We start from the raw sequence: 14,142 nt of genomic DNA on the forward strand, positions 1-14,142 counted from the left end.
TGACAGAAGTTTAAAATTGTTAATGAGGCAGTTATGTCATCATTCTATCAGCCTTCTTTGCCAGGTAAGGAAGAAATCAGAATCCTAGTATCCTAAAGTCCAACACCTATTAAAATATTAATCAAATGTCAAAATGCAACGTAACTTATGATGACAACTTGTCAAGTATAACTGATTTATGCTTCCAACTCTACTTCACGTGGCATTGATCCAGCAAAGCACTTAAGTATGCACTTAGCTTTAAATATACAGACAGGCTATAAAAGCTAAAATTTAAAGTTAAGCATATGTTAAAGAGTTTTGTTGGAGCCTGCCAATTTTATAGTATTGAGTACATTTTCATTAATGCATTTTCCAACTACTTTCATCATGAGCAGAATAATAAGAATTTTATTTAGTCTTCATTTTAAATATACCTCTTGAGAAGGGAAAAACATAGAGAACGTCTTTCCCTCTCGGGATCTTTGTCCCTAGTGGGCACAATCACCAGAGAAGACAACAGTATACAGTGCAACAATTACATAGGTTTATTGAATCAAAGCTTAAATACAATGGTCCCTTTAGTACAATTCTCAATTCCAGCACAGCTAATTAGAAGTACACATCACTGATTAATATATGGTATTTCCAACTAAAATAAGCAAAGGAGTTACTAAAAGTAATAATCAGATAGTTACCAAAAGTTTCCTTGCAGCTCTTTGATTCCAGATAGATTTCCCAGTATGAAAAAGGCAGCGAAAGCAGGAACAGATAAAAAGCAGCAAATAGCTATCTATAGAATAGAGAAGTTCTTACACACTACACACAAATACACACTTCATTCTTTTCCCAGCATATACCCAGATCTCTTCATCTCCTATTTTATATTCCAAAAATTTGGACTGATCAGCTGTTTTTACCAATTTTGTCATGCAATGCTATTAGAAGACAACCTGGGGATGGGTCTAGCTGTTCTTGGTCAGTTTTTGATCATGGAAGCTTATGTCCTGACTCGTGGAACTTTTATTCCATAGGCATATTTTGATCTTCTCCTGGTCTTTGGCACATCATTGTTTTAATTATCGCATGCTGTGGTACTTCCATGCACCTGTGCATTCTGATGGACTGCATGTACTTCTATAGACAGAATATGCATAATATAGTTCATAAATCTCATTATTTCATCATGATAATTAGAAAGGGTCATTTGCTGAGCGAGGATGCAAACAGATTGCATTCTGTTCAAGCATGGGGTTCTCTTTGGTTCAGCTAGCCCTTGGTTCCTGTGCATCCAAAGTCCCCTGATAACAACCAGATACTAACATTCATTTGAATCAACTTTCAGTTTGTAACCACAACTACCACCCCCTTTTCCAAGCAAGCCTTTAAAATCTGTATTGATTTTTCAAATTATCTTCTCTCTAGGAATTCATTCCTCAACAAGTTTCATTCTTTTTTTCCATTCCCTGAAGTGTGCTTTCAACTATTATTGTAAGCACTATTTTCCTATTAAGAATTTATGCCCAAATTTGCTTTTTTCTTCATCCTGTCCCACTGCCTGTTTTATTTGTTTTGCCTTTGAGTTAAAAGACTATAAGAGGAGCTTCTATTTATTGACTTAGTAACTTTGGGGGTTTTTTTTGCCTGAACAGCTAAATTAAACCATGTTAGAATTATTTCTCAAAATAAGTCTAACTACTTACACAAGATTCATCCCTTCCTCCTCTATGCAAATAAAGAATTTTCCTTAAATTATTAATGTGAAAGGTAGCTATTATGGATCAACATAGCTGGAATTGAAATAAATAGAAAGTAAATACAATAAGGATGGTCTTGTTTAACCATTCAAGTCTGACTGATCAGAACCAGACATGGTCATACAACAAATCAATTCAATTACTTCTCCAGAGACATCTGCTCCACATCAGGGGTCCATATGCATTCCAGTGTTCATGTGGGTCTGTTCTATGACTTTGCTCAACTGTAGAAAGGCTATATACACCACAGATTCTTAATCTTTTTATGCCATGAATTCCTTTGATGGTCTGGTGAAACCTACAGACCCGTTTTCAGAAAAATGTATTTATATGCATATGATAAAATACATACAGTACAGATTATATTACAAAGGAAACCAATTTTTTCAGATGCAGTTATCAAAATATTAACGACTTAAATGAATATTTAAGTACAAAAAAACCTTTAAAATGTAAATTGTGTTTACCATTATCAATTACATGCTTTCAGAGAAAGAGGTATTTTATACAAACAAGTGTATTCTGGTTTTGCATTTTTAGGGCATAATTTTAATAGCAAAATGTGTTAAAGTTAACACACATTTTTGGAGTCTAAACACCATAAAGTACCTTGTTGCTTATATTCATTATTGAATGAAAAGCTAAATTTCAATTAGAGAATAAGGAAAATAAAATTGTAATTTTTTTTTCTATCCAAGTTCATGGGTCCTCATGGGGGGGGTCTGTGGACTCCAGGTTAAAAACCCCTGATTTGGACAAAAGATTTCTTTACAGATACAAAAACATTAATGGCATGGAAGTGCCATAAACATTCCTTTTCCACAAGGAATCACTGAAGTGGAAACATGGTATAAAATCCCAATTTTATGAATGCATGTTGTGTTCACTGGTACATAAAAAATATTCACATCAATGCTTCCAAAATGAAGTGTCTTCCAATTGCATAAAAAATTTCAGGGTAACACCTTTTTATAGAAGTATATGCCTAGAGCCAATCTACCATATATTCAGAAATCCTGCTACTCCATAAGCACAATACCGAGGAGAGAGCTGTTTAATTGATTAGCGCGTGTAAAATAAAATGTTCTGTGGCAAAGCTAAATAAAGGTTAGCATTTAGGCACAAAGTGTACACTCCCAGCTGTCCACTAGATAATTTCAAAATATATTACTTTTTTTAACTTGTATGATTCTTCTTTCCATACTACTCTACAGTACATTTTTCCACATTACTTAGAACATATAACTTTCTGTCACCTTTCTAATTGTGAAGACATGGGATTCAGCTCCTGTCAGATACTACAGTTCAAATTTGCCTGCCCTTTAAATTTATTTAATTATACCCCCATATTTTGCAACTGTTTAATTATTCTGTTGCTTCCAATTCTTCATGAAACGATGGACATCAGTTTACCAGGATTGCCTATCAATAAGTGCTTCTTTCAATTCTTATAAGCTCAATAACAGTATTTTGCCATTTTGTTTTCTGTCAACCTTTTTACCTACTGTTTCTGATTCTACAAGCATTGGGGTCTTCTCCAGTTACTCTTGTCTTCATGGTATATGTCCAAAATACTTAACCGTTATCTTCAGCTCCTGGTGAACTCTGTAGCTTTATCTAATATTGAATTATTTGTTCTTCTTGCAGTCCAAGGTATTCTCAATTTTCTCCAGTACCACAATTCAAAGGCATCATTTTTTTCTTTGTTCATCCTTTCTGATAAACTAGCTTTCAAAGCATATGTTACATTTAGAAAAACCACAGCCTTGACAAAATGTATCTTTATTGTTGGTGTGATGTCTTTGCACTTTAGTATTTTGTCTAGATTTGCTACAGCAGATGTCACTATTTCATGGATACCCCTGCGAATTTTTGAGCCTAAGAAGATAAAGTCTGTTACTACTTCAGCTTCCTTACTGTCTATGCACACTGGGCTGGCATTGCTTGTTGAAAGACTCTTTTCTTAAGAAATATTGACCAGGCAGACTGGCTTTTGTACTCCTTTACCTTCAATACGAGATTCCTTAAAACTTCCTCACTTCCAGCAATCAAAGTGGCATCATCGGCATATGTGAAGTTGCTGACGTTTCTCCCAGCAACCTTAATTCCAGTTTCTATTTCTTCTTCTTGGGCATTTGTCATGATATATTCCGCATATAAATTAATTAAATAAAACTACAGTATACAACCTTGGCATATTCCTTTCCCAATCTTGAACCACTTCATATTCCCTTCTAATAGTTATTTCCTGGTGATCATATAAATTATTCCACAGGTAGATGAGGTAATCCAGTACACCTTATTTTTAAGGGCTATCCACAATTTGTTATGGTTTATAGAGTTAAAAGCATTTATATAGTTAATAAAGTAAAAATTAGATGTATTTTGGAACTCCCTTGCCTTTTCCATTATCCAACAAGTGTTTGCAATGTAATAATCAAATGCTTCTGCCTCTTCTGAATCCAAATTATACATCTGGTAGCTCTCTTTCTGTGTATGCTAAAGCCTGGATAAGAAAAAATTGAGCATTTTCTTACTGCCACATGAGATAAATGCAATTATTCCATAGTTTGAGCATTTTTTAACACTGCTCTTTTTAATACTGGATTAAAAACTGACTTTTTCCATACCACAGCTGGCAACAGCTGGGTTTTCCATACTGGTTTACAAGCAGCAAGTAGCATTTTAAGCATATCATCTTCTAAGCTTTAAACAGTTTGGCTGTTTTTTCATCAACTTTCACAATTCATTGTTAGCAATATTTCCTGCGGTCCATTTAATTTCATTTTCCAGATCCCTGGCTCTAGTTCAAAAATCAAACCTTCATGTACATCAACAATCTAGAGATCCTCTCATACAATTTTTTCATATATTCCTACTATCTCTTCTTTATATCTTTTTTCTTCAGTAGATTTTTTATCTTCTTTGCCTTTTTTTATGCTCTTCTTTGCATGAAATTTTCCTTGACTTATGTAATTTTCTTAAATAACTTGCCCTTCCAGATCAATTGTTATCCTCAATTTCTCTGCATTGCTTATTTAGATATACCTCCTTGCCTCTTGCTCGTCTCTGAAACTTGTTTAGTTTGGCAAATTTTTCACTATCACCTTTTGCTTTCTACCTTTTGCCAACTCTTTTCAATATACTGGCAAACAGACAGTTCGTCTTCTTTTGCTTTTTTCCATTCAAAGTATTTTTGTTTGTTTCATCTTTAATGATGTCATGAATTTCAAACATAGTTCTTCAAGCACTCTATCAAGTCTAAATCTATTCACCTTCATTGCATTACCATAAAGAATACTAATAAATTTTTTATCTTCTTGGTCTGATTATTTTGTCTGTTTTCTTTAGTTTAAATTGTAATTTTGCAAGAACTATTTCATGATCCAAACCACAGTCAGCCCCAGGCCTTATTTTCATGACTGAATAGAGCTCCTCCATCCTGGCTTGCAGAGTACATACTTAATTTGATTTCAGTATTGTCCATCCTGTAACAAATGCACTCATCCTGTTGACTTCTAGAAGAAAAAAATTACTATAATACTCTGCTAAAACTTGACAAAACACTGTTAGTCTGTGTTTTATTTCATACTTAGAGATTAAATTTTCCTATTAATGCAGATGCTATTTGATCCCAATTTCAGCATTCCATTCTTCTATAATTAATATAGGATCATTTTGGGATGTTTTTGCTGATTCCTAGAATGTCAATGGTGAACCCTGATGCTTCTGCTCTGACATTGTTTGTCTTGACTCATAGTTCTGACCAGCAGCTGCATGTTCTTTTGGTGTTAATCCAGGCACATAATTCCTACTTGTCCTCTGTTCTTCCTAGTTGAAGACTTTCTCATAGAATACTCACTGAATACCTTCTAACCTATGGGGCTCATCTTCCAGTATTACACTGACATTGTCCTGGCTGTGAATATTTATTTGGTTTTCTTGACAGAATTTTGGAGTAGGTTCCCGTTCCTTTTCTAATGGATTATATTCTATCTGATCCATTTTCTATGACTGGCCTATCATGGATACCCTTCTGAAATTATACACTCCTAATGGTATAGCTCAGTGTCATTGAGATATGCAAGCTCTTTCATTGCTACAAGGTAATGTTCCATGGTTGATTGACTGTGTGCCATCTAGCTGTTTTTGATTCTAGTCACCACACAGATAGATTTTCTCCATGAACATTTCTCATGTTCCATGAGGGGGCCTATATTTTAATTTCTTTTAAAAACTACCATTAGAGCAGTGTACAATAATTCCAGCAGCTTTTTGATAAATGTTAACAACGTTTTTACAGCATTAGCAGAAGTACAATCTGATGTTCACAACTAATATATACTGTATTTACCTTAAGATACTAACTGGCCAATTTTCTTGCAATTACTGTAGAAGACAGGTGACAAAGATCTCAGTCAATACCGAAAGAAACCAAAACGTTCTCAAAATACATCATTCTACAAATATAGATACAACATAGGGCAACTTCCTTTTGATTCTCGCATTAACTATTATTGCATATTAAGACCTATAAAGAAACAAATGCTGTGAAAACAAGTATAGAGTTTTGACTGCACAGTGGCAATTTAGATAACAGAATCCTCGAACTGTTTATTCTAAGAAATACTGCCTTTCTAACTGTTATCAAAGTAACTTAGTAGTGTAGCCAGCATTACTGTTCTACTCAAACCAAGAGAAAAATATGTGCAACAGAAGACTATATGTAGACCTTGACTTACGACAATTGAGACAGCAATTTCCATCACTAAGTGATGTGGTCGTAAAGCACTACTTTACAAAGGGTGCACGGGTTGCACAGGTAGTTGGTGTGGCACAAGCTCAGAGGGGCTGGGGAGGTGCATGGGTGGGAGAGACTTACTACACTGACTTTCTGGGTGAGCTGGCAGGGAAGGTTGCAAATGGAGATCACGTGATCGCGAGGTGCTTGGCAACCAGCTGTAAGTGCAAATGGGTTGCCAAGCATGCAGATTGTGCTCACGTGACTGCGGGGCAATGTGATGGCCGTAACTTTGAGGACCAGTCAAAGTCCCTTCATTCAGCACCGTTGTAACTTTGAACAGTCACTGAATGAATGGTCGTAAGTCAAGGACTACCTGTAAATGCATGATTTGTTCTCATAGCTGGGAACAAGGTATTTCATAGGAATATCAGCAGAATATATATCAACCCAATGTTCAATACAGCCTTGGATACACTGCACAGGAGCCTAAGAGTTACCTTAATCAACAGAACTACATGTAGAACCTAGTTTCTGATTTTAAAAGTATTCATGTAAAAGATTGTAACAGACATCATGTTATGAAAGACCCTTCTATAGCTGGAACAGTTAAAATTCTCATTCACAAAGACAAGGTGATTTAATCTTGGAGATCAGGGGACACTAGAGAAAATTATAAAACATACATGGGCTTATTATTTTCTAATTTTCTACAATGACTTGCATTCAAAGCAACAATCCAGTCAGAGAATCAAAATTTAACAGAAAGATGCTGAAGCTGTTCATTAATTAGAGATCTAATAGAATAGTTAAGATTAAGAGATGATGCACTCAGCTACAGTTGGATTACGTTACTGTCACTACCAGCCCAAGAACAACAAGGATACAACCCAGCCAAGTTCAGTTCTTTATCGCTTACATCATATAGACAGAATCTTGCCAGACTAAATCTGTACTAAGCTAACCAAATAGATATATACTGGGAGATTCTAGGGAATGGCTATTCTAAGTCTCTTACTCTTCCCACACTCCTGCTCTGGACTGTGTTGCCTCTTTTCTCCCCCGCTTCCCTTCCTGGAATGCACTCCCTCCTTCTTGCCAACCTGGCTCTCAACTGCATTCCATCACACCACCTCTCCCTTTATAGATACATTCCATCACAGTTAGTTTCCCCAAAGCACTCAATTAGAGTTTTAGAATGCAAGAACTTAGTATTTGTTTAAACAAGAATTCTCTACTTTCTCTTTCAGTAGCAGATGACAGTTTGTATACTCAGTAAGCTACCACTGGGGTAAAACAGTCAGTACAGTGTTCCAGACTCAGTGAATCAAGCTCCAAGAAGTAGTTGGGATTCAAGAACATTTCAAATTTACATTTACAGCGATATCTTCTCACACTGAGCACAGGGTTAGATTCAACAGCCTAAATTAGCCATTTCAATTTTATGTTTTTAATTTTGGCTACAGTTTTGGAAAGAAAAAGATGAGACATTAGATTCTTCAACAAGAAAATCCTAAATTCATGACTCTATTGCAGTGGGAAAATGGTGTTAGGATAGACAAGTATCCCCTTCCCAAATACACTTTCTCAAGGAAATAAAACTTTCTCATCCATAAAACATTTAGACATGAATCAAATCAAGTCAAATCTTTATTATGGTCATAGACCAGCATACTTTAAACATGAAAGAATGTTAGTTAAGAAACTAAGGGATAGTAAAAGCACTGAGAAGGACAGCAGAAGATAACACCTAGAGGAAGCACCATACCAACAATAACTTTTCTTAAAGAAAAGTTATTATTTAACTCAATAAATCATTGTATTTTCAGTGCTGCCCTTATTACCTCACAACCCTAACCTCATTAACATGCACATGCTGAAATAATCCAATCAATTATTCTCCTGCACTAATTAAATGTATATGGTAATTTGCAAACTCTATAAAGAGTTTGCATCCTTGCTCCTTTTTCAGATTAGCCTTGCTGAGTCCAGTATCATAATAAAAACAATCTATATTTCAATGGAATTGTGCTCTAATCTCCAGTTTAAAACAAAATCTTGGGGACATTTGGGAAAGGAATTTTTCTTACACTGTTTTGAGAGTAAATGTCCAGGATCAAACTGTAATTAATATATCCATCCTCATACATGCTGTGTGACTGAATGAACTGAATGTCATAAATTTTTGTGCTTATATCAATAACTGTTCAAAGCATAGCCAAAACAAATTTGTAACAGTTAACGCTGGCCAATAAATCACAATTTGTTTAAATTTACATTGAGTCATAAAATGCCATATATTAATGTGTATGTGTTTGTGTGTTCTAATTCCATTCCATAATCTGTTTCAAATCATTACTTCTTACCTTCAAACCTTCTGTAGGCAATCTGTAACCAAATCTTGCTGGTAAGTCATCAAATGTCTGTGTGGCATTTTCAAAATTAAACTATAATGCACAAGAAACACAAAAACATGTAACATGTATTAAATTGCAGAATTAGCCATATAAAATATTATCACATAATTGTGCAGTAAAATACAAATAGCATACTCTTGAGTTTAGCAACAGATTTCTTAAAATACATTTTTTTTCATGTTGTGCTCCAAGGACTAAAAAACAAAGCCCAGCAGCTGCTATCACTATCAGAATTCCCATAATTCCTTCATTAATCTTCAATTTCAACTTTTACATAAAGTTTCTCTCAAGTCAAGGTCAACTCCGTGGATTTTTTTTAAATTAAAATTTTATTTAGCAATAATACAGTGTATATAGAAAGAGATAGATGCTCATTTCCCTCTTTTAAAAAGTACATAAACGGTAGTCTGTGCTTGCTTTATTATTAGTCTTATTATAATAGAGTGGTACCTCGGGTCACGAACGCTTCTGTTCACGAACAATTCGGTTCATGAACAGCACCGTTCGCAAAATTTTGTTTCCATTCGCGAACTCCGCATCGGGTGACGAACAGGATCTGCGGCCATTTTCCCTGCCGTGACACGTGGTCGTGGCTTCCTGTAGGGAGGGGGACTCTCCCTCCAAACAATAACCGCCTCCCCACCCGCCTTCCTGTCCTCCACGCCAGAAGTCGCCTCAAACAAGGTTAGCGTTCTCTCTCTTCATACCGTACTGTACTGTACCTTGTTTCATATTTTTGTGGTTTAAAAAAAAAATACATATGGTTCAGAACGGATTAACCGTATTTACATTGAACCTTATGGGAAAATTTGATTTGGTTGGCAACCAAAATCGGTTGGCGACCAAATTCATAGGGGTCAGAATGGATTAACCGTATTTACATTGAACCTTATAGGAAAATTTGATTCGGGTCGCAACCAATTTAGGTCGCGACCAGAGTCGCAGAATGAATTAAGTTCGTGAACCGAGGTACCACTGTACTTTCATTTTATTTAAAACAAAGTTGTAATTCAAAAAAGATATTATCTATGGATGAACAAGTAATTACTAAAGTTGTACAATTATTAATCAATGTAGCATTAGTAAAAGATACCAAGCAGAGTAAATTAAGTTTTTTGTATATATACATATATAAAAGTATAATTTTTTAAGTCTGATGCCAAAATCTCCACTATATTATTGTTTATAAGTGTTTAAAAAGAGAAAGGGAAAAAAACCCCCAAAAGTAATATAGGTAAATATTTAATTTCTGACTTTGTGCTCTAACCAATTTATAGTACTTGCTGGTGTAAGCTTTAAAAACCATACTCTATATGTTTGTTTTTACCTTGCTGCATGTGAGAATGTATCTTAATAAATTATGGTTATTTTTATTAATGTGTCCTGGAATTATACCTAATTAAAAAATAAGTGGTTTCATTTCAAATTTGATCCCTAAAATTCTCTGAATAATGTTATATATCTCTGTCTTTTGTTGTTTTTTTTACATGTCCACCACGTATGATAAAATGTTTCATGGCATTCTAGGTTTATTGCTCTATGATTTTGGCAATTATTGATAGAGTTGTATACCATCTGTAAAAAATTTATACCAGTTCTCTCTCAAACTATAGCCTGGAGTGGATTTTATAAATTTCTTCCATGGTTCTTCCCACTGCTATATTGAGACTGTTTCTTTGAAGTTTTGCATTCAATTTATCATACATGTTTTTATTTGTTCTGTCTCCATATCATATCTAAGTAGCAGTTTATACATATGTCCTAATAAGTGGTCTTGATTCTATATAAGCATTTTAAATTCCGTCATTTTTCTTAAAGTCCCTCCCTCATTTTTGAGGTCAGATTTATTCTTCCAACAATTTGAAAATATATCCACCATGGTATATTCTGGCCTTCATTAAGTAGTTCTTGCTGTGTCTTCAATCTATTAATGGGGTCTGGGTGGACCACATTTGCATGTGTGATTACGCTTTTGTTACTGTAATTGTCTTCAGCATTAAAAACATTTAGGGGAGAGGGTAATGGTGAAATTGTTGGGCTTACTGTTCTTCTCATGGAGTTCCATACTTTTATCAAGCTTTGTCTTTTTAGGTTTTGATCCTCTTTTGTGCCCCTATGCCATAAGTATCTGTGGAGCCCATTAGCTAGGCCAGCTGCTTTCAATATTGACGTTCTACTATTCAGGGCCTTAATTCATTCTGTTAACCATGACAAACAGCTTTCTCTGTGATACATTTTGAAATTTGGAACAGCAAGGCCTCCTCTATCTTTTGAGTCTTGTAAAATTTTAACTTTGACTCCATGGAATTTTCTAAACAATACAGAAGTATCTTGCCATAATCTTCTAGGGTGGTTTTTTCTCCTTGACTTCCCAGCCTATAGCACTAGGATTTCATAATAGTTTCTATCCATATATTAACAATTCCACCCAATTTTTTTGACAACCATCCAAGTTTTTTTAGGTCCTATCATTTGTTATGACAGCTTTTACCCAGCTCAGAAAGAAGGGTTGGCAGGAAAGAATATAACTAAACCATATTCACAATGAGCTTAATTCTGTACAAGTATTTCAAACTCCTTTAATTCCTTACACATTCTCCATATAAAAACTTTTACTGGAACATTCTGTTTCGAGTAAACATACAAGCACAAAATGAAAACTCTTGTGGGACCTTAGACTAGCCCACCAAAAACTATACTATACCAAAATTGTTAGTTTAAGATGCCACAAGACTCTCCTGATTTTGCTGCAATTTTCAATTGCCACAGAGATCATTACAAAGTACAAATCAAGAAACTTCTAATTTTGAAATTTTGAAATAGTCCAAATACAAAATGTTCTTTGCCTTCATTTATTAAGACTGATGTTTAAACCGAATCCATGCATAATTGTAGAGAATGTAAATTAGTTTCCTTTTAGGGAGGTCAGAGTTACAAAGTGTCAGAAAGGCAGAAAATCTCAACATTTAAAAATTCAGTTAACTTATTGCTTGTTTTCTTTCTACTGCACCCAACAAAAGTGAATTAACAATCATATAAAAGATACTTAAATTTTATATATCACTTTTTCAATATGAAACTTAAACTAGAACAAGTTAAAATATTACACTACAGTGCACTTACAGCAGTATTATCAGCAGAGAATAACTGAGAGATGGAGAGAAATCAAAGCACATTTTTTTGTAGAGAAATGTAGAAGACTTTTTATTAAGTAGAAATTTCTCTACTAAGACTTGGCTTACTTGGCAGGCATTGAAAAAGCAAAGCACAGAACAGAGCAACAGAGAATCTTCTGGGATAAGAGAAATTGGAGAAAAAGACTTCCACAGAGGTTACTAAGTAAGGTATCGGCACACACGCTGACCCACAGACTGCTCTCTGTGAGGCTCTCCAACTCACTGTTCATATACCATAGGTTTGTTGTAAGTTACAATTAAGTTAGTGCTTTTAAGACTTAAGTTGGGAGAAGATGGAAGAGAATCAATTTATGGGAAAAAAGTGGATGGTTTGAACAAAAATATTTTTGTTTTTTCTGTGGATAAGTTTGCCAGCTGTAAGCAAACACAGTTTCTGCTTTGCTCCAGCAGCAAACAGCCCCTCAAAAACATTTTGCAAAACCTGTATTTGGCCATTGATTTAAAACAGCCTGTGCATCTGTGAAATAAGACTTCAGAAAAACAAATTGGACTGAGGGCCACACTGACCTTTGAATAACATATTAGGACTGTATTCTAAATGGGGTAAAGCCATTCTGCAAACGTGGAAGCCACATCAGATTAGAAAGATGGACACAGGATTTTAATTTTTTTATGAACACAAGAAGGACAAAGGCTCATAAAAGGAAAAGCAAGAAGATGGGAAAGAGAAAGCTGGAAAGACAAGGGAGGGAATAGCAATATAAAGGGTTACTGCTTGAGCGGGAAGCAAGATGAGAGAATAAGGCAGTGGACGTTGCAGTTGGGTGAAATAGTGCAGATCAGTAGGAAATGTCAGTTAGGATATGTGCTATAAGAATTCAGCCATAGGATCTAATATGCACGTAGGTTTAAAGGTTGAGTACCATTTCTGAAGAATATTTTACACAATAAAATTCTTATCAAACTTACCGCTAAGATATCAGCCTCTACGGGCAATAGGTTTAAAAAAGCAAACAGCTGAACTGTGAGAATAGTGTAAATCTGAGTGGCAGACAACATTAACATTCCTATTGATAGCAGCATCTTAATGAAATTCCTAAAAAAAAACAAAACAAAACAGAAAAGAGAATCAGGATATGCAAAAAGCATTCACACCCTGATCTAATTGAAACATGTAGCCACAAATGTGTATTAAATGGTTTGGGATTATCCAATTATAACCACAAGTTATGAAAGCAAACGAAATATTCAATTGTTAAATAAATAATACACAGTCTAACAAGCTATTGACAAGGAATATTTTAAGCAGCATATGGTGACTGAAATTTAAAGGTAAAAAAAGAAGCTATTTTATTATGTTACTAATAGTATCATAAGAACACCTATCCTTTATAGGCATAGAAGTGCGATTGTATTAGGTGGAATCTATCACAAATGAGAAAGTGCAGTATAGGTAGTCCTCGTTTAGTGACTATTTGCAATTATAACAATGATGAAAAAGTAACTTTATAATCAATCCTCGCATTTACAACCTTCACAGGTCTGTAAAGCAAAGGAAAGCTGAATAAGATCATAAGCACAGTCACGATTTCACTTAGCAACCGCTTTGCTTAATGACCAAGTTCTGGTCTCAATTATAGTCGCTAAATGAGGACTACCTGCATGTTACTATCCCTGAATTATAAGGAACATTTGATCACAGATTTTGTAAAGGCTAAGGTTGGCAAGGTGGAAACCAATGGTTTCCAGGCCAGAGATAGGTTAATTAGCCAAGCGTGCAGGAACTGCTCAGCTCCAAGACCACCAAGTACAACACCAAGAATCAGTTAATTCATGAAGGTAGGAGGAAGAAGCCTGAGTTTAAATCCCTGAAGGTATGAAAGTCCTTTACATTTTTGCACGGGCAGTGGGCAATCATGTGTTGCATATGGCTTTGTCTGCAATAAGTATTCTAATCTAGTCAAGATGTATTTATTTTACAAATTTACATGGCTACCAATCTTAATTAAATAACTTTGTGTGGCTAACAAGGAATAAAAACAAAAACATACACATACACATATACATTAAAACAGCAAAAATAACAATAAAAGACTCCAAGTAAAATAATC

At 34.8% G+C, this 14,142-nt stretch overlaps 1 protein-coding gene across 3 annotated transcripts in view; it reads right to left on the minus strand.

The window, feature by feature from the left end:
- Nucleotides 1–14,142, minus strand: part of RNF13 (ring finger protein 13) — a 73,781-nt gene that overhangs the window by 34,463 nt on the left and 25,176 nt on the right. For 2 of the 3 annotated variants that reach the window (XM_088132395.1, XM_088132396.1), the window contains 2 exons: nt 13,001–13,127; nt 8,844–8,924 (listed from right to left, as the gene is read on the minus strand). In XM_088132395.1, coding sequence (XP_087988521.1) covers nt 8,844–8,924; nt 13,001–13,114 — 195 coding nt within the window. In that variant the 5' untranslated portion in view covers nt 13,115–13,127. The remainder of the gene's footprint in view (nt 1–8,843; nt 8,925–13,000; nt 13,128–14,142) is intronic. The other variant, XM_088132397.1, reaches the window with a different exon arrangement.

Source organism: Python bivittatus, unplaced genomic scaffold (assembly GCF_059951505.1).
Source record: "Python bivittatus isolate LINGU-HERP-01145 unplaced genomic scaffold, Pbiv_v1 ctg000980_np1212, whole genome shotgun sequence".
Lineage (NCBI taxonomy): Eukaryota > Metazoa > Chordata > Lepidosauria > Squamata > Pythonidae > Python > Python bivittatus.